At 36.5% G+C, this 21,080-nt stretch overlaps 1 protein-coding gene across 4 annotated transcripts in view; it reads left to right on the forward strand.

Moving 5' to 3' along the window:
- The window catches only part of C2H12orf56 (chromosome 2 C12orf56 homolog), a 116,674-nt gene extending 96,692 nt beyond the window's left edge, over positions 1–19,982 (forward strand). For 2 of the 4 annotated variants that reach the window (XM_074220785.1, XM_074220787.1), the window contains 5 exons: positions 9,260–9,383; positions 12,201–12,275; positions 13,816–13,890; positions 14,646–14,824; positions 19,061–19,982. In XM_074220785.1, the coding sequence (XP_074076886.1) occupies positions 9,260–9,383; positions 12,201–12,275; positions 13,816–13,890; positions 14,646–14,824; positions 19,061–19,190 (583 nt within the window). In that variant the 3' untranslated portion in view covers positions 19,191–19,982. Of the gene's footprint in view, positions 1–9,259; positions 9,384–12,200; positions 12,276–13,815; positions 13,891–14,645; positions 14,825–17,172; positions 17,393–19,060 lie in introns of those variants that run through there. The other 2 variants (XM_074220786.1, XM_074220788.1) reach the window with 2 other exon arrangements.
- The last annotated feature ends 1,098 nt before the right edge of the window (positions 19,983–21,080 follow it).

The raw sequence follows: 21,080 nt of genomic DNA on the forward strand, positions 1-21,080 counted from the left end.
CAGGAGGAGATTGGTGGATTCTCTCAATTTCTATTTTGCCCTCTGATTCTAGGAGATCAGGGCAATTTTCCTGTAGAAATTCTTTAAAAATGAAGTCAAGGTTCTTTTCCTGATCATAACTTTCAGGTATCCTAATAATTTTAAAATTGTCTCTTATGAATCTGTTTTCAGATCAGTTTCTTTTTTTTTCAGTGAGATATTTCACATTTTCTTCTAGTTTTTCATTCTTTTGGTGTTGAATTATTGTGTCTTGATTCCTCGCAAAGTCATCGGCTTCCTTTAGCTGTATTCTACATTTGAAGGATTTATTTTCCTAAGAGAGCTTATCTCCTTTTCTCATTTTGCTTTCTTCAGTATTTTCCTAAATCTCCTTGACTAAGCTGCTGACTTAGTTTTCATGTTTTTCCTGTATCTCACTCATTTCTCTTCCCAATTTTTTCCTCTCTCTCTCTCTCTCTCTCTCTCTTTTAGGTTTTTGCAAATCTAACGGGGTTAAGTAGCTTGCCCAAGGCCACACAGCTAGGTAATTATTAAGTGTCTGAGACTGGATTTGAACCCAGGTACTCCATACTACAGGGCTGGTGCTTTATCCACTATGCCACCTAGCCACCCCATCTACTACACCACCTAGCTGCCCCTCCTCTATCTCTCTTAACTTGATTTTCAAAATCTTTTTTGAGCTCTGTCATAGCCTGAGACCAACTTCTATATTTCTTGGAATCTTTAGATCCAGAAGCTTGCACTTTCTCATCTTCAGAGTCTGTGTTTTGGTCTTCCATGGGACCAAAGTAATTGTCTATGGTCAGGTTCCTTTTTTTTTTCCTGTTTACTGATTTTCCCAGCCTGTGCCTGGCTTTGGGGTGCTTCATGAACTTTTGAGTATTATTGGGACACCTCCCACAAGGACCTTAGTTCCTTCAAGGTCTTATGGAAGGCTATGTCTACTCTTTAGCCTGTGCTCTGGTCTGTGGATGACCACAAGCTATCCCCTCTGCCCTGGAACTGTGAGGAGAGTCCCTGCTCTATGACAGTATAGGGGCCCAGACTGTGACCAGGGTCTGAATATGGGCAAAGACCCTGAGTCCTATCCCAGGGACAGAGGACACACCTCAACAGTCTCCCCACACCCCCTTACCTTCCATGGGCTGAGTGCTCAGGGAGCAGCTGCTGGGCGACTCCCTGCTGGGCAGCTCCACAGGTCTCCTTCTGTTTCCTGGGATCTGGGTTGCACTGAGGAGGGCCACACTGGTTTGGGCTTTGTGTTTGCTCTGGCAGAGGTTCCCCCATTGGTCTTCCAAGTTGTGCTTGGTGCTCCCTGGATTGGCAGATCAGGAAACTGCTTCTGCTGCCAGGAGACCCAGGTGCCCTATTGGCTGTTCCCAGAAGGCTGGTCCAGTGTGTTGCCGCCCCCTCCAAACACGTGGAACAGAGCCTTCCTTTGATTTTTCCAGGTTACCTTGGGCTGGAGAATTGCCTCACTGGATCTTTCTGTGAAAGCCTGTTCTCCTGCCACTATCTCCTTTTTAATTTAGTATAGTTGAAATTATTCATTTTGTAATTTACAATGTTCTCTCTCTCTCTCTCTTTTTTGTTCATAACCTTCTCCCCTCTTATAGTTTCAAAAGATTGAGTATTTCTTGTTCTCTTAATTGGTCCATGGTAGCACCCTTTATAGCTAATCCTATAGCCATTTTGATCTAATTTTGGGATAGGGTATGTGATATCGGTCTGTGTCTAGCTTTTAACTATACCATTTCCCAATTTTCCCAGCAGCTTTTGGCAAATCGTAAATTCTTAGCCCTTGGGTTTGTCAAACAGTAGATTGCTATAGTAATTTATTACTGTTTCATTTGTACCAAATCTAAGCCACTGATCCACTTCTCTGTTTCTAAGCCAGTAGCTGACAGTTTTGATGACTGCCACTTTATAATATAGTTTTATATCTCAGAGAGCTAGGTCACCTTTATTTTCATTCCCCCCATTAGACCCCTTGATATTCTTGACCTTTTGTTGCTCTAGATGAATTTTGTTACTATTTTTTCTTAGCTCTGTAAAATAGTTTTTTTGGAGTTTTATTGGTATGGCACTAAATAAGAAATTTAATTTGGGCCGAATTGTCATTTTTATTATACTAGCTTGGCCTAACCATGAGCAATTGACATTTTTCCAGTTGTTTAGCTCTAACTTCATTTGTGTGAAATATATTTTGTAATTTAGTTCATATAGTTCTGAGTTTATCTTGGGAGGTAGATTCCCAAGTATTTTGTGTTGTCTACAGTTACTTTATGAGATATTTCACATTTTCTTCTCATTTTTTCATTCTTTTGGTGTTGAACTATTGTGTGTTGATTTCTTGCAAAGTCATCAACTTCCTTTAGCTCCATTCTACATCTGAAGGATTTGTTTTCCTCAGAAAGCTTTCTTATTTCCTTTTCCATCTGGCCAATTCTGCTTTTTAAAACATTCTTCTCCTCAATAACATTTTTTTTTAGGTTTTTGCAAGGCAAATGGGCTTAAGTGGCTTGCCCAAGGCCACACAGCTAGGTAATTATTAAGTGTCTGAGACCGGATTTGAACCCAGGTACTCCTGACTCCAAGGCCGGTGCTTTATCCACTATGCCACCTAGCTGCCCTCCTCAATAACTTTTTGAACTGTTTTATCCATTTGACCTAAACTGATTTTTAACATGTTATTTTATTCAGCATCTTTTTGTATTTCCTCGACTAAGTTGCTGGCTTCATTTTCATGTTTTTCCTGCATCTCTCTCATTTCTTTTCCCAATTTTTCTTCTGTCTCCCTTACTTGATTTTCAAAATCTTTTTGGGGTTCTGTCATAGCCTGAGCCCAACTCCTACATTCTTGGAGTCTTTAGAGGCAGAAGCTTTAACTTTCTCATCTTCAGACTGAGTATTTTGGTCCTCCATGGGACCAAAGTAATGGTAATTGTCTATGGTAAGTTCTTTCTTTTTTTTTTCTCTGTTTACTCATTTCCCCAGCCTGTGCCTAGTTTTGGGGTGCTTCCTGAGCTTTTGAGTATTATTGGGACACCCCCCCCCCCAGGACTTCAGTGTGTGAGACTCTGACTGCTCTGTGAATGACCACAAGCTCACCTCTCTGCCATGGGGCTGTGTGTGTGTGTGTGTGGGGGGGGCATCCTTGCTCTATGGGGAGGCCTAGACTGTGACCAGGGTCTGAATGTGGTCAAAGCTCTAGAGTCCTGTTCAGGGACAGAGGACAAACCTTAGTAGTCTCCCTCCACTCTCTTACCTTTGGAGGGCCAAGCACTCAGGGAGCAGCTGCCTAGAGGCTCCTTCTGGGTGGCTCCATGGGCCTGCTTCTGTTTCCTGGATCTAGGCTGTTGCTGTGCTCAGTGCCCCAACCGCACTGAGGACCTGGGCTTTGCGCTTGCTCTGGCAGAGGTCACCCTGCTGATTGGTGCTTCCTAGGGTGCAGGTCAGGAAACTGCTTCTGCTACCAGGAGCCAGCACTCCCAGGTGCCCTGGGGCTGTTCCTGGGAGACTGAAGTTCCTTCCTGCTCAATGCTGCCTCTCCAACCCCATGGAACAGTTTTTCCACTATTTTCCAGGTTATCTTGGGCTAGAGAATTGTCTCACTAGATTTTTCTGTGGGTTCTGTCTCTCAAAAATTTAGAGTCAGAATTTTAAGGTTTTTTGAAATATTTTGTAGAGAGTACCTAAGGGAGGCTCTTCTCCTGCTACTAATCCCTCCCCGCCAAATTCCTCTACATTCCCTTTAAATGGAATTTCTATTTCTTGCTCTTGGGCTCCTCTACCCATTAAAAAATGTTTTATTTGCTTTTTGTTTTTATATCAGTCATCTTTTTTAAACAAGGATTTCTTAATTTGGGAAGTGTGAATTTTTTTGAAAAATATTTTGATATGTGTATTTCAATATAATTGGTTTCCTTGGTGTCCTATGTGTTTTACTTTATGCATTTCAAAACATTAGCCTGAGAAGACAGGTTAATTTTTCGTTGAAAAATTTTGAGAGATCTAATTTCTGAGTAATTATTTATTTTATCAATCATATTAGTGGATAATTAATAAAAGGGGTCAGTGGCACTCTTTAATGCCAAAAACCTCTCATGAAACCCACTCAATACTTCCATGCTTAGAAGAGTGTTTGTTGTTCCTGAGGGTGACAGTCAACTCTGATTTGTTAATGTAATGAGAGGTTGAATATTATAAGAAGAAATGGACCCACTCTGATAAGGGGGGGGGTGATCATTCTCACTCCCAGACTGGGGCAATCTAGACAAAGGTTCTACCTCCCACCCACCTATCCAAACCTGAGTAGAACATAATTAGTTTCCCCCTTTGGGTGGGACCTGAACAACATTGAGGAGAAAGTTAATCCAGTTTCATTAGCAGCAAACCAATGGGCCCACAGGCTGAGTAAGATCTATGTCTGGAGCTGCCATAGCAATGCAGGCTAGCATAGTCATTTCTGCATATACTAACCCCTTTACCCTGACCCAGTGAGTCTTTGTAACAAAGAAAAATAAGCCAGATCAACCAATATACTGAACTAACAAAGTATTCAACTTTTTTTGTATCAAGTCAAGTCCCTCACCTCTTCAGCAAAAGGAAAGGGATGCATTTCTCATTTCTTTTCTGGGAGGTAGCAAATCCCTGTGCCCTTCCCCACCTCTCCCCAAAATGGAGTGAGTCTCACCTCTGGTACCAAGATTGGTTTTCTTTTAGGTTTGTTTGTTTGTTTGTTTTTTGCAAGGCAATGGGGCTTGCCCAAGGCCACACAGCTAGGTAATTATTAAGTGTGAGGTCAGATTTGAACTCAGGTACTCCTGACTCCAGGGCCAGTGCTCTATCCACTGCACCATCTAGCCACCTACAAGATTTGTTTTCTTTAAGTCCCAATTGAAATCTCATCTTTTACAGGAACCCTTTCCAACCCCTCTTTATTCTACTTCCTTTCCTCTCTTAATTATTTCCTCATTATCCTGTATATATCTTACTTTGTATATATTTGTTTGCATGTCATCTCCTCAAATAAGCTTCTTATAGTCTGTTGTGTATGAAAAAAAGTCCATGAACACAAGTTTTTTAAGATTCAGCCTTCTGTCATTGTGCTGTACTATCACTCATTAGCTATATTCAGTTAATGTCTAATATAACACAGATTATATCAAGTGAATGTTAAGATTGCCTCTTAAGATTGGAATTATAAAAGCATTCTGTTTTTATTTTTATACTTTGAAAATAAGAATATTCTCAGTTGACTATAAGAGTATCAAACCATTGTGCATGAGGTAGAAACTCACAGTAATCTCTATTTTCAGGCTCTGAAACTCTAGGAAAATTATAATTTGAATAATTAAAATCTCATTCATCCATCTGTCAGTCTAAGTTTAGACTTTTTCCTTTGGAGAGAGAAAGCTTTTTTTAAAATAATAAGTTCTATCTGAATAAATGCAAATAATACTATCATTCATTGCACAATTTCACTTATTTGCACTTGAATATGTTATTTTAGCTATGTTCTTTGAGCCTTTTTACATAAATATCTCTCAGGATTACCACAGGTGTAATCTGATGGTGTCATGGAAACTAAACCAGTTTCCATTCTGTGCCATAGCCTTAAATTTGCAACTGCTCCAGATGTAAGCATTGGTCTTTCTTTTTAGGGGGAAGTAGTGATTATAACTCCATTTAAAATTCATCAATGTATAATTCATCAGTGTATAATCATCATTAAAAATGTATTTACAAAATTAGAGCTGAAACATCTTGTAATTGTTACTAAACAAGGATTATTTCTGGAACTAAAAGCATATTTTATTCCAGTATGAAAGAAATATGTATAGTTGAATATTTGTAACAATTTCCTTTAGGACATTAACTTAATTTTTCTCGTGGACCACTTTAATGCCCTGGATATCTATATGTATTGTCTATTATATATGAATGTAGGTATATTCATTCTTTGTTTTAGCCAAAGGGCATTAGTTAGCAGCACTCTTCTATGAGAAAATGATGTTAGACAGAATTAGGAATTAGAAAAGTTGAGGGCTAGTCAGCTGGGTGCTGATAACTATTTAACAACCAGCTTCCTGGGCTGGGGATGAGATAATGTTTCATTGACAGAATGAATTATTTTTTTTTAGGTTTTTTTTGGTAAGGCAGTGGGGTTAAGTGACTTGCCCAAGGTCACACAACTAGGTAATTAGTAAGTGTCTGAGGCTGGATTTGAACTCAGGTCCAGGGCCAGTGCTCTATCCATTGTGCCACCTAACCACAATGATTTAAATGTATCATTAAGATTTTCTCTTATTCCTTAAGCCTAAACAATTAACCATATAGTAAATTGAACACTGATTTATAGTGTTTGTCAAGTTCTGATGTGTAAATAAATGCTCATACTGATAATTTAACTATCAATTCTCCTAGCCAGTTTGAATTGATTCCACAGCATCCTTGGTGCTAATCTTAGCCATATCTCTAATTCGTTAGCTAGCTGTGTGATATTGGGCCAGAGGGAAACTAATTCTGTTGAGGATAAAGAGAGAAAGCAAATATGCCAGGATCCTTTGAGTCTGCCTACTGAGGAGGCCAATGAGAAGAGTTTAGTGCTTCCATCCCTATTCATCTTTTTTTTTTTTTTAAGGATTTTGCAAGGCAAATGGGGTTAAGTGGCTTGCCCAAGGCCACACAGCTAGGCAATTAGTAAGTGTCTGAGGTCACATTCGAACTCAGGTTTTCCTGACCCAGGGCAGGTGCTCTATCAACTGCACCACCTAGCCACCCCATCATCCCTATTCATCTTGCTGTTAGTCATAGGCTAGCTTGCATGATAGCAGTTGTCTGCTCCAAATGGGATACAATCCCACCAACTCTGAGTGTTGACGGACCCTGGATTGTGGAGTAAATGAGTGTTCACTATCACCTCCCCATATTGGCACTCTGGGGTCAGGGCCCAGTCACTAACATTAGTCATGCTTCTACTTTGGGGATATCACAATTTTCCCAATACCTGTTTCCTCATTTGATCTAGGAGATAGTTTGTTAGAGTTAGAGTGTCTTCTATTTTTGTGCTTCTACATTTCCTGGAATATGTGGCATTCTAAAAGCAAATTTGTACTAATACCACAATGCAAGTCACCTAGATTGTCATAATAATAATAATAATAATAATAATGATAGTATTATGTATAAAACTAATTTTTTTTAGGTTTTTGCAAGGCAAATGGGGTTAAGTGGCTTGCCCAAGGCCACACAGCTAGGTAATTATATAAAACTAATTTTTAAGGCTTAAAAAGTGCTTTACAAATATTATCTCATTTGATTTTCACAATAACCCTGGGAAGTAAGTATTGCTATTATTTCCCATTTTACAAATGAAGGAACTGAGGCAAACAGAGCTTAAATGACTTGCCCAGGGTCATACAGTTAGTATCTGATGCTGAATTTGAACTTGGGTCTTCCTGACTTTATGTGCTTTAGCACCTGCATGCCTTATAATTTAGCATATCACTCCATAGGTTCATCAACAAGGATCAGTCTTACTAATTATATGATCATAGCATATTGAGTTTTTAGGGATCTTAGATGTAATTTAGTCCCCCATATCCCATTTTATAGATGATCATACTGAAATCAAGAGATGTTGCACAATTTCTCCTAGTGAATAGGAGACCCATAATTCAAAGCCAGATTTTCTAAGTCCAGGGCTCTTTTCTAGCCCTCAAATTACAGAATTCCACTTTACTTTTTTTTTTTTCTGTGCTAAATAACACTACCCTAGCAGGTATTCCCAAACTTTATGTGCAGGTATCTGGGAAAGGAAGACTTAGAACACGGGTGCCAACCTCTTAGCACTTTTGGGCTACATTACCCAACAAAAACTTGTCAAGAGTTACATGTAGGATTTAATATTTTTTTATGACTGCAATGTAACTATTGTTACCAATGAGTATAATAATAAAATGTAGAAATGTAATAAAGTATAATAATAAAAATAAGTATCACAATAAAACACTTTTAAAACAAAAAATAAGAACCTGTCTTTTTAAATGTGAACACTGAGCCTTCTTTTTCAGTACCAGTACATCTCTCTCTCTCTCTCTCTCTCTCTCTATATATATATATATATATATATATATATATATATATATACACACACCTATGTGGCTATCTCTCTCTCTCTCTCTCTCTCTCTCTCTCTCTATATATATATATATATATATATATGAATTGATAGAGTTCTTAGCAATGTGAAGAATATTTTCAAGATGCTTGTTTGAAATTTTTATTCTATTTTTGGGTTTTTTTGTGTGCTTTATATGAAGAAAAAGGTTGCTTTCAAATATACATATTCCCCAAAAGAGACATCATGAACAGTACATGTTCCTGAAATGTTAAATATTTTTCTTTAAGCAGATACAGTAAAGTCCAGTTAAGACACTTGAGTAAGTTTTTCTTTCAGTTGTATATCTGATTGCAATTCTATACATTCGGTTGCAAATTTGTAGACAACGTATTGATGTCAACTGAAAATGGAGTAATAGCTATATTGAAATGCAATTGAATGGTTTTTAAAAACCTTAAAATTTTTTCTCAGAGTCCTGTGACAAAATAGTAATTAATGCTGCATACAATAAAGTTGTCTTGCAATTAGGATGAGTCATATAATATTTTAAAATAAAGATCCTAATTCCTACATGCATGTTTTTTGTAAAAATAAAAAATAAAAAGAACTCAAAAAACTCCAGTGGCTTATGATACTGCACAAAGTTAGTTATGTGAAAAAGTTGAACTGTGTTAGTTAAGGGTGAAGTTGGTCTGTGATGGTGCAATGTTGGCATATGTGCTCACATGATCATTTTCTGGTTACACTATGCAGAATGGGGCCTCGTGAGTGGGCTTTGAGGCACCAGGGGAGTAGTCTTACATACACTAGATGGTACCATAGTACACAGAACACAAGTTTTGGAGTCAGGAAGACCTGAGTTCAAATCCATCTTTAGATGTTTACTAATTCTGTGACCCTGGGCAAGACCTTTGAAGACTACCTAACTCAGTTTCATTTATAAAAAAGGATCAATAATAGTACCTACCTCTTAAGGAAGTGAGGCAAAAATAAAATATATTTTCGAAGTGCTTTGCAAATCATACAATTACTATTTAAAATCTAGGTATCATTACTTGTAAGTCATCATCTTTGAATTCTACCTGAATCTACAGATTTTTACTCATTACTTCCCTTTTATGTATTTTACAGGGGAACACTAAATACTCTTTTGATAATTTTAATTAGTGAACCTGAAATTCCCAATTCTTGTCCTGTGTTTGGTATCCAGGTGGTGACTGATTCATCTTTAGTGGAAATGTCCTTTGATGCAAAGGTGAGATAGAACATTTTGGGGGGAAGATGACACTCGGTTTCTTTTCACAGGGTCTGGGATATTGAGAAAATGTTAGGTACAATAAGTTCATAATTTTTCAATTACTGAATTCAGGACACGTGAAATTAGTGTGTCATTAATATATATTATGGATTATACATGGTTTAGTGAAGACTACCTAAGAATATGATCATCAAAGACAAACTATTTTTAGGAGTCCTTGTAGTTATTCAGTTCAATTTAACTAGCATTTTTTTTCACATTAGTTTATCTTATTTTTTCCCCAATTACATACAAAAGTATTTTCAACATCCATCCTTTTGCAAGCTTTTGAATTCCACATTTTTCTACCACCCTCCCTTCCCTCCCTCTCTTCCCATGGCAATGAACAATCTGGTAAAAGTTGTACACGTATAATCTTTTTTTTTTTTTTTTAGGGTTTTTTTTTTTTGCAAGGCAATGGGGTTAAGTGGCTTGCCCAAGGCCACACAGCTAGGTAATTATTAAGTGTCTGAGGCCGAATTTGAACTCAGGTACTCCTGACTCCAGGGTGCTCTATCACTGCACCACCTAGCCTCCCCTTTATACATATAATAAGCATTTATTAAGTGTTCTCTCTATGTGTATGTGTATGTGTATAAATAAATATATATTTATACACATACATACAAATAACACATGTAGGTATGTATACACACATATGCAGAAGCACAATACACACAAACGTGCATGCATGTATGCCTGTGTATGCATATATAAGACCAGTGCTGGAAATACAAAGGGGGGAAAAAACCTCAAATGGATCCTACCCTCAAGGAAATGGTTTATATAAACTTAATTCTCTACTTTAAATATAAAGAATAATAAATTTAGTTATAATATTTTAAGAAAAATATAAAATCCTCTTCTTTTTCTTTTAAAACTCTTCATTTCCTGTCTCCTTTGTACTTTTCCATTCTTTTAAAATTCTGTTCCCCTCCATGCATGTTGAGATCCATTGACAGACATTAACTTTGTTGTTTCTCCAATAGACGATACATCTCCCAACTCTGTATCTTTCCCCTGGTTGCCTTTCTTTCATATCTGGAATGCTTTCTTTTCATACCTCCTCCTTCTGGTCCTCCTGGCTTCCTCCAAGGCTCAATTCAAATCCCACTTTCTGCAAGAAGCCTTTCCTGCTGATGCTAGTACCTTCTCTGTAACATTGTATATTTATGTTTAATTCAAAGTATGTGAACTTTGGAGAGAATTTTTTCATTCATTCTTTGAGAAAGAAAGTTAGTTCCAGGTGGTTTGGGACCAAATCTTCCCTTTGTGCAGTTAGGCAGGGCCAGGTCAAATTTCTAATAAGAGTTGAAAACAAGATTCCCTAGCCTTGTCTAAAAAAACCAAAAAATAATCAGTCCACTGGAGCTAGTCCATAATCTGACTTTTAAAACAAACACACATTAATGATTCTGAAATGTGACCTTAACAAAGGTTTTTAGTATAAAGTGCTAGTGTTATAAGATAGAACCAATATTGACATTTTGGTTCAAAATCACTGAGGAGCAAAAATGGTCAAGATTATTCTTTGTGTAGGGTACTATTAAGAGTAGGGCACTGTTAAAATTAGGATAAGGGTCTAAACAGTTGAGGTAGTTTCAGTATGTAATTAGAATAAAACCTTCCTCTCTTTGAGTGCTGCTATTTTTCTTTAATTAGTAGAATAAATGGACCCTAATAAAGATAGCTTGCTTTTTGGTTCAGATAGTGGTTTTGACAAAACAAGTTTCTTATTTAATGACAGTTGGGTTTTTTCCCCAAAGATCTTATCCCAAATCACTCAATAGTGAATTAAGTGTGACATCTGAATTAGCAAAATCCAATGTTCTGTCTAATTTGATGCTCATTAAAAACAAAACAAAAACAAAACACCTTGGGAAAAACAGCTTGAAGTAGTGGATAGGGAGCAGGTCTTACAAGTAAGGAGGGTCTGGACTAGAGATCTTCCTTTGAAGTGTACAGATTGTGTAATCCCTACTGAAGTCCCTTCACTTCTCAGAACCACAGTCAACTTTATGACTAATAATAACATTATTACCTTTATTTTTATTAATATTATTATCATCCCTAGGGAAGTCCTGTGACTTCTCAGTACCACAGTCAACTTTGTTTATTAATAACACAACAGATACTGATCTCCATTACTAAAGGGAGTTTGTTTGCTAGGAGTATCCTACACCTATAAAATCACCAAAAAATGTCAAAACAACAAGAAGAATAACAATACTAGCAACAACAATCCCTATCTCTGACACCTATTGCCTATATGACCTGTGCTTAGTCTCTTATCCTCCTCCCTGGACCTAGGGTTCCTCATCTGTAAAAGGGAGTTGTATTAGATGACCATAGAAGTTCTTCGTTAGAGGCACTCTCTTAGAAATAACAGAACTCAGTAGGAAAGGAAAAGTGTCTGTAGAGTGTTCTGACCTAGATTGCATTTCAAAACAATTAAACTATCTTTCAAATGTATACATTTATGCTATGCACACATGTGAACAGAATGCATGTATATACACATGATCACACAATACAATTTGTAGGCATATATAACACACACACACACATATATAAATGCCTAAATCTATAGGTATAGACAAACACATGTAAACACACATATATACATACAGTAGATGTATGCATGTAAATGTATGCGTGGAGAGAGAGCCCCTGAGCACAGGTCAAGGAATAATTTTCACTTTCTGGTTTTGCTACATTCCTCCACTTAAAATTGTTGGTTCATCGAGTTGTATTGATTATTTTTCTTTGTTTCAGTTACAGAGGCTTATTTTGGAATACACAAATACAGCAACTGCACTCTTATATGAACTACTGCTTGCTTCTCTTCAGGTAAAATTTTCTGGGTTTTCTAAATCACTCATGCTTGAGAAGTTGTATTTTTTACAAAATCACGAAGCATTATAGTAAATAAGATGAATACAAGTGATTGATTTGTAGAGGAGAAATCTCCAATAGTGGTGGGATCATTTGCCCATTATACCTGTTTTTTCTTCTTTTTAACTTAACAGTCATCAAAAACATTCCAATGTACAAGGTAGATCAAAAGAGATACTAGGACTGTTCTATTATAAAAAAATGTTTTCTTTCTTTTTTTTTTAAAGACATTTTACTTTAAATTTATCCAGGTAGTAGTGAAATTATCCTTTTTTGTGTTACTTCCTTCCTAATTTTTTTTGCTTTCTTCTCTATATTTCAAATATTGTATTGCTATTTTTGAATTTCTTTTTTGGCATCTCTAACCCTTCCCATTAAGTCCCCCTCCCACAAATTAAAAGCCCTCCCCTGGAAATAACTAAGCACAGTCAAGGAAAAGCATTCAATACATTGAATATATTTGAAACTGAATGTTTCATTCTACACCTCTGGTCCATCACCTCTACCACGTGGTGAGGAGACATGCTTCATCATCTGCTTGCTGAAGTCATTATTGATCAGTTATGATTTCTTTCAGTCATTTTCCTTTAAACTGGTCCAAGTTCAGTATGCTCTCTTCTGTGTTACATTGCCTCCTTAAAAATCATTAAAATTCAGTTCTCAGTTCTAATAGTTTTGGTTATTTATTTATTTATTATTATTTTATTATTAAAATTGAGAACTGATTTTTTTTTTTAGGTTTTTGCAAGGCAAATGGGGTTAAGTGGCTTGCCCAAGGCCACACAGCTAGGTAATTATTAAGTGTCTGAGGCCGGATTTGAACTCAGGTACTCCTGACTCCAGGGCCTGTGCTCTATCCACTGCGCCACCTAGCTGCCCTGAGAACTGATTTTTAATAATTTTTAAAGGAGGCAGTATAGCATAATGGGAAGTATATTAGATTTAGAAATCATGAAAACCCATATTCAGGTTTCACATCTGGCACTAGTTATGTGACCCTGCGATCAAAGGTAGATAGAAAAGACAAATACAAAAATACGTACAGCAGAATTGGAAAAAAATGAGTGACTTAATTGAGAAAAGCCAAAGAAATTAGCATAACAATAAAAGGGAACATTATTTTGTTGTATTAAATGATGACTATGAAAAATTTAGAGAAGCTCAGAAAGACTTGAAAGGATTGATGCAGAGTAAAATTGTGAGAACATTCTATACTATGACCCTCGGCAAATGACTGAATTTCTTGTCTCAGATTGCTCCCACTAACTTCTAAATGAGAGTTTAAAATTCTCCATAGGATTGGTGAAGGGATTTTTCCACATCAGAAGTTTTTACATTGATGAAATAACAGATCTTTGCTATATTTGGCTTGTTAAAAAAACATAATTGGGAAAATCAAGCAAAACATCATACTTAACTATTTCAAGTAGTAGTAGATGATTGAATTTAACTTTAATTCCATAAATAAGACTTTTTTTCCCCTTGAATTTTATAGGGAAACCTAGGATTGGGGTCTAAGAAGTTTGCTGTCAGTTGGATAATGTCCCTTCTGCAAAGTTTCCCACCCATGGTAAGTATGAAGGTGTTTAACTGATAACAAAAATCCCTAATCTGAGTTAAACAATTGTTCTTATGGTTTATGAACAGATATGAATGTCCTATCTAAAGAGGCTGTGATAGTATTTTAACAAAAGCAACATATATAAACTGGAAAATTTAAGTCATCCATTAAAATTAAATAGATATTTAATTTGGTCTGTAGACTTTCTCCTGAATTCCAAATGCTATTTTATACATTTTCTGTTTAGTCTAAGCATTGAGGCTCAGTTTTCCAATTCCCACTGAATTAAGTAGACTTGGTCTCCAAAGGGCAGCTTGCTACTTGTCTCTTCAGGGATCCACAAGACCCTAAAGGACTGACGGGTGGTTTTTTTGGTTCTAAAGTATGAACCCTTACCATCAGCTTTTTAGATGACAAGCTACTAATCATACCATAGGTAAACTTTCTCATCATTCCCTTCCTCATCACATATACACACACACACATACACACACACACACACACACACACACACACACACACAGACACATAAACACACAAACTACTTGACTAGTGTATTTCTCCTTCTGGGACCCAAAATTGTTAAGACACTGAATAGAATTTTAGTCATAATCCAGGCTTTCATGTTTATGCATATTCTTACTCAGACCTTGATAAATGACTGCTCATCCCTGTTGTGTAGTTAGGGATACTAGTGAAGCACTGAAGGTTCCCGTGAGTCTGTGAGGTGTGTGTTCATATAGAAGTTTGTTTTTTCTTTCTAGATTTCGTTTGTGGCAAGCATGGTGAAACAAGTGATAAAGGAGCTTCTGCCATCCTTGCCACTTCTGAGCCCATACCAAGCTGTTCTTTTGTACCAGCAGTTTTACATCCTCAAGAGCTGTTTGCAGCATAGTAACATCCTGGCTGAATACATTAGGAACAACCACAAAGAAGAATTCAGGTAAGAATGGCCATATTTCATTCCAAGTAGAATTTCATTCACTGGTGATGAAAATGCATGGCAAAACTGTGTTGTATCTGTCTGCTACTTTTATACTAATCACAGAATAGACAGAATATTGAGTTTTCCTTTCATAGACTCTCTCCCCTCCCCCTCCCCCTTCCTTCTCTTTCCCTCTCTTGCTTTCCCTCTCCCTCTTTTCCCTTTGAAAATCTGCTTTCTCACCAGACAGGTTAAAAAACCCCAAACTGGGTAAAAAAGCCATTTTTGCCTTTGTTGCCACCACCAATTCACAGCAAAGGGAATTTGACCTATTTTAAGTAATTAAGGGAAATAATCTCGATTGAGAGAGATTGTGAATCTGAGGAAGTCAGTCAAGGAAAAATCTATTCCTCACCTTCCCAGTGCCACCCCTTATTAAATTTGAGGCACTCATTAAATGTTTTATATTTTTTAGATTTTTCAAGGCAATGGGGTTATAAGTGGCTTGTCCAAGGCCACATGGCTAGGTAATTATTAAGTGTCTGAGGTTGGATTTGAACCCAGGTACTCCTGACTCCAAGGCCAGTGCTCTATTCACTGCGCCACCTAGCCGCCCCTCATTAAAATCTTTTTTGAACAGAATTGAATTGGTCACGTCTTTTTTAGTTTTTGAGACATGAAATAAAGGAGCAAGTCTCTGGAGCCAGATAAAACTGAATCCAAATCTTGCCTCTTACTGGTCCTGAGAACTCTGGCCAAGTCATTTGATCTCTCAGTAACCTAGGTAACCCTCTAACTAAAGACGGAAAGTTGGAGAGAAGGCTGCTGACCTTTACTGATAGAGGGACTTATCTATCTCGAAGAAATCATGGGTCTTTATATTTTCTTATGCTCACCCATTTTGCCTGTTATTTCCATTATGATAACAGTGTTCTAGTCTTGCCTTCCCTCATTCCATCCTTCACACCAATGTTATATTGATCATTTTTACACACTATTAAAAACTCTGCAGCATCTCCCTATTGCCTACCAAATAACTCCTTAGCTTAGTATTATTATTTCCTTAACCCGCTATAATGTGACACCATTTGCTTCTCTTTTCTTACTAATGGAACAGTATTGATAATTAGGGAGCTGTACGAATTTGTTTCACCAGTCATCCATAATTCCTTGCCCAAGTTTTATTTATAGACAAGAAAAACTAAATATACTTAGTGGTCACAGTTCTCCATTAGCACCCATAGAGAAGGGGGAAAAAATCTGCTATACATAATATGAATCCATGAAAAGTGAAAATTGTTCATCAACTAAGCATCCTTTCCTAAGCCTCTGGGCAGGGCACAACACTGGCAATGATAAAAAAAGGGTTTTGAGAATGGGGAGGGTGGGGATTTAAAAAAGTTCTAAATTTTAATCTTGGAATGGTATATAAAGATATAGAAGTCAATTGTGTGTGTCCTGCTTCTCACTACTTCTCCTTTTTAATTGAAGGTTTTGGGGAAGATTTCCACAACTTTTGCCTTATTTTTTAAAAATTCTAACTCTTTGACTTTTGCCCTGTGAACACAGAATTAACTCTTAATGCCAGCCTTAATAAAAACAATCATTTAGTATAGTTTAGCTTCACCAAGGGAAATGGAAATCAAAGGAGGTTGTTACCTATGATAGTGGACTTAAGGAAATGACATATATTATTGTATCATATACTCCTAAAACACAGGTATAGTTACCACACACTGTATCTCTTTCTTCCACTTATGACCTACTCCATCATTCTTATACAAACCTTTTTTTTTATTGGGATGGAAATTCTGTAAAGGGAAAAAACCCTACATTTTCTTCCTTCACTCACTGCCTTCCTCATTTTCTTTCCCCCATTTTATATCCAGGTCAAGTTCCCCATATTGTGATCTTTAAGGTCCAATACCTTTGTAAAGACGTATTTACAAAAATTATTGAATACTACTTCTTTCTATGGATCCATTTGGATAGTCTTAATGTAATATTTTTCTGCAACAAGTCAGCTAATGGTTCCTGCTCATCTTATGTCTGTTTCCCTTGTCCTGCTTGCTTCCTTCCCATTGATCCTTCTTATCCTTATCCATCATATATTCTGATAAACTTAACCAACCCATTTAGGACCTGAGACTATAATCTTATCACTGTGATGTTAATGTTTGACTTAGAAGACCTGAGTTTGAATGTTTACTTTGCAAAATACTACATCAGTTATCTTGGATAAGAATTTTTTTTTTCTTTCCTGGGGTGGTTATGGGAGAGAGAGAAAATAGATTTAATTTTTTTTTTTTTAAAGAGAAGTGGAAGTGGTGAGTACTATAGATTTCAAATTTTACATGTACTTCCAGGTGAAAGTACATGCCAACGCTGGAAAAAAGACTCCCATTATGTTACCCTATTACGCAGACCACTACTCAGCTTATTCATGAAGTTCTGGACCTGGTTGAACAGGAGCAGTGTGTGAAATGTTCATAAACAGATTCAAGTAGTTTAAAACTTTTAAGAAATTCACATTTGAATTCCTATTAAAGCCATGCCAGCTACTAATTTCAAATCATGAGAGCTCTGTATTCACCTTCTTTTGAAATAGAATTGATTAGTAGTTTTACTTAACTGTTTTTTTGCCTTCTTACAAAATAGAAATAATCTGTAAGTGAAGGTTCAGATGATAGATGGCCTTAAATAATGTATTTTTAAATTAAGACAAAATATCCTTCATTATATGCCCTCCTCTTTCATCATGTTAAATCCTTAGCTGCCTACCTTGTCTTCTTCTAGTACCATTCTATTGCACTCTTGCCCCTTATTCCTTCCTCTCAGCAAAGCTTTCACATTATTTAGCTGAGAGACAAGAAACAAGGGTCCTGGTTTATTTTATGGTAGAGGTTGTATGTGGACCTGACCATTTATGTCTTTGTGATTGATGCATTATGAATGACATGCATTTATTTTGCTTAACTTAAAAATGTTTTAGTGAAGTGAGAACATACATTAAAGATGGTATCAAGAATAAAGAGGGGAGGAGAGGGAGAGTGAACCTAAAAAGATCATCTTTTTATTTTTTTGTTAAAGATTTTATTTGAGTTTTACAATATTCCCCCCAATCTTACTTCCCCCCCCCCCCACAGAAAGCAATTTGTCGGTCTTTACTTTGTTTCCATGTTGTACACTGAAGATCATCTTTTTAAACAGACTTCTGTAAGAGGGGAGGGATATGCAATAGAAAGAATACTACATGATTTAGAACAAAGTTTTTAATGTTTTGGATGTGTCATGGTCTCTTTTTGGCAAACTAGTGAAAGCTATAAACTACTACTCAGATCTTTGACTATTTTTTTGGTTCTTTTATATTTCTACAGCTTAGCATTGATACATAATAGGTGGTTAATAAACACTTGTTGACTGTGTAATGATTATTAAATAACCAAATATTGGGGAGATCTAGGATTTTTTCCCTTCCTCAAAACTTAGTTCTTTGAAGGACTGGTCTAGTGATGAAGAGAAATCTTGGAATTATTAACTCATCCATCTAAAGAATCTTATAAAAAAACTAAATCTAAGGTGAATTCTGACCCATTGTCTTCAACTAAGGTAGACTAGATTGCCCCACGGCTGGTTGTCAATAGTCTGGCTTGAGATAGTACCTCTTTGTCCATAAATGACATAATCAGTTATATCTCCCAGTCCGTCATAGAATAGCCCCCTCACCCCATTCCTCATTATCATATTTATTCTTTCATTACTTGTGTCAGGAACATCTAACTCTTCCAAAGGCATATAAATATTCAATGGGTTCCAAGAGGAATCTTTTTTTCCAGAGTGCTGCTGATCCCTTTTATTATTTGCTAACATGATTTGTAAAATGATTAATTACCCAGAAACTGTCTCTTGAACTTTTTATACATCACAACTATCTGTTGCTTGATAGTTTTTAAACACATTTAAAAAATCCATAGGATTAAAAAAAGAGAGAAAATGAAGATGTAATTTGGTGTTTTTTCACCTATACAAGTTCATGCACTCTCTCAAGTCTATCCATGGATCTCTTGGGAATCCAAAGACCTCAGTTTCCTTTTCTGTAAAAGGGGATTGGAATTAATGGCTTCTAAGGTCTTTTCTCTCTCTAAATCTGTGATCCTTTGATCCAGAATGATGCTTTTGTCTGCTGATGTGGCCTCCTGGAAAAGATTCCCCTTTTAAAAATTTGTCCATTTTCTTTCTCTTTCTGATCTTCAGGTACTTTGTTCACATGCCAACGCTGGAAAAAAGACTCCCATTATGTTACCCTATTACGCAGACCACTACTCAGCTTATTCATGAAGTTCTGGACCTGGTTGAACAGGAGCAGTGTGTGAAATGTTCATAAACAGATTCAAGTAGTTTAAAACTTTTAAGAAATTCACATTTGAATTCCTATTAAAGCCATGCCAGCTACTAATTTCAAATCATGAGAGCTCTGTATTCACCTTTTTTTGAAATAGAATCCTCAGAGAAACTATTTCTCTTTAGTAGAAATGCAGTGAAATACATTTTCTCATAAATACAGTGGAACTAGAATCTGTTGGATTTCTTCAGGAGGAAAAAAATGTTCCCTTCAACCTTATAGGAAATTATAGTAGCTCTATGTAGGATGTTTGTACCAAGAACTTTCAGATTCTTATATTTTGAGGAAAGAGTTAAATATGTTGAATAGGGTAGTATGTCTGAATGTTCCAAGAGCCTTTAGATTTCTATATTTTTGAAGAAAGAGTGAAGTATGTTGAATAGGGCAGTGCATAATAGAACACTTTATCAGGCTCCAAAGGGAAAATAAAGTTAAAAAAGTGATGCCAAAAAAGTATAGCTTGCTCTGTTCCAGTTGGTAGAGTAACAGAAAGTTGAATGAAGTAATTAATGGCATTGGAAGGAGATTTTTTTTGGCACACAAGAGGATTGTTAAAAGAATGTTGATTAAGAGTTTAGCTACCTCACATGTAGATATACTTCTCCAGTAATTGAGGTTTCTCTGAAATTAGTATTTCATGGAAAGATCAAAGTATATGTCTCTAGCAGGAATCTGAAATACTGATAGAAGATGGAAAGTTAAGATTACCTATGTTCTTAAAAAAAAGGTAATTTCTGCCATTTATTTTTAGTCTGTATAAACTTGTTAGCAAAGTTCCATGCAAATTTCCTTCTTTGGAAAGGAATTGTCTGTTTGATAATAGCATTTTTTCTTTCTTTTAACATATTTTTATGTTTTTTATTGTAGTTGATGCTTTATGGAAATAAACAGTATCATCCAACAAGTCTTGACTTTGATGTCATTGTGTACAAGGTGGAATGAATACAGGATCTTTTAAAAACTAAGGAGACACTCATACCATACCAGCCAGTCAATAAACATTTATTATCAATTATGGCCAAGCACTGTGCTGAGAATAGAGAAAAGAGGGAAAGACAGTCTCTGTCCTTAAGGAGATTACCATTAAATATGAGAGACAACTAGCAAATATAATAAACAAGACATATACAGGTTAAATAGGAAATAAATAGAAGGAAGAATCTAATTTAAGATTTCTAAAAAACAGAGATTCAAGATGTTAATAGAGAGGTTAGGGCAGTATAACTATCAATTTAGAGATGATAGTTAAATCCATGAGAGTTGATAGGATCAGCAAATGATATAGTATGGTGAGAAAAGAAAAGAGCCACTCAGGACAGAGCCCTGTCTGGGCTTGGCCATATTTTAATGAGAAAACAGGAAAAACCCCCTATCCTCTGGGGATAAAGGGATTAAAGGGTCCATGCCACAGAATTGCTTCTTGCCAAGGTGGTCCTGTTCTTCTGATCTTTTTCTTTTGCATTTTTTTAGTTTATTTATTTTATATTATTACAATAATCTTGATGTGAGAGTAATCATAACCCCCCCCTCCAAAAAAAAGATGAGAAACCTCAAGAATAGTGTGAGAGAGAGAAAAAAAAGTGTTCAGATTCCAATGGCTCTGTCTCTGGAATGAGTTGCCTTCCCCATCACAGCCACCAGAGAAGTTGCTTCAATATTTTTCTCACAGGTGTTATTACTAGCTGTATTTCCCTCCACTCTACTCCTCCCCACTCTCATCTATTCCATTCTCTTTCTCCTTTCATCCTGTCCCTGTTCAGAAGTGTGCTGTATCTGAGTACTCTCTCCGACGATCTTCCCTCTCCTATCACCTACTCCCTCCTTCCCTCCCCTCATTCCCCCTTATCCCATCCTTTCCTCTTATTTTTCCTC

This window comes from Macrotis lagotis, chromosome 2, assembly GCF_037893015.1.
Source record: "Macrotis lagotis isolate mMagLag1 chromosome 2, bilby.v1.9.chrom.fasta, whole genome shotgun sequence".
Taxonomy (NCBI): domain Eukaryota; kingdom Metazoa; phylum Chordata; class Mammalia; order Peramelemorphia; family Peramelidae; genus Macrotis; species Macrotis lagotis.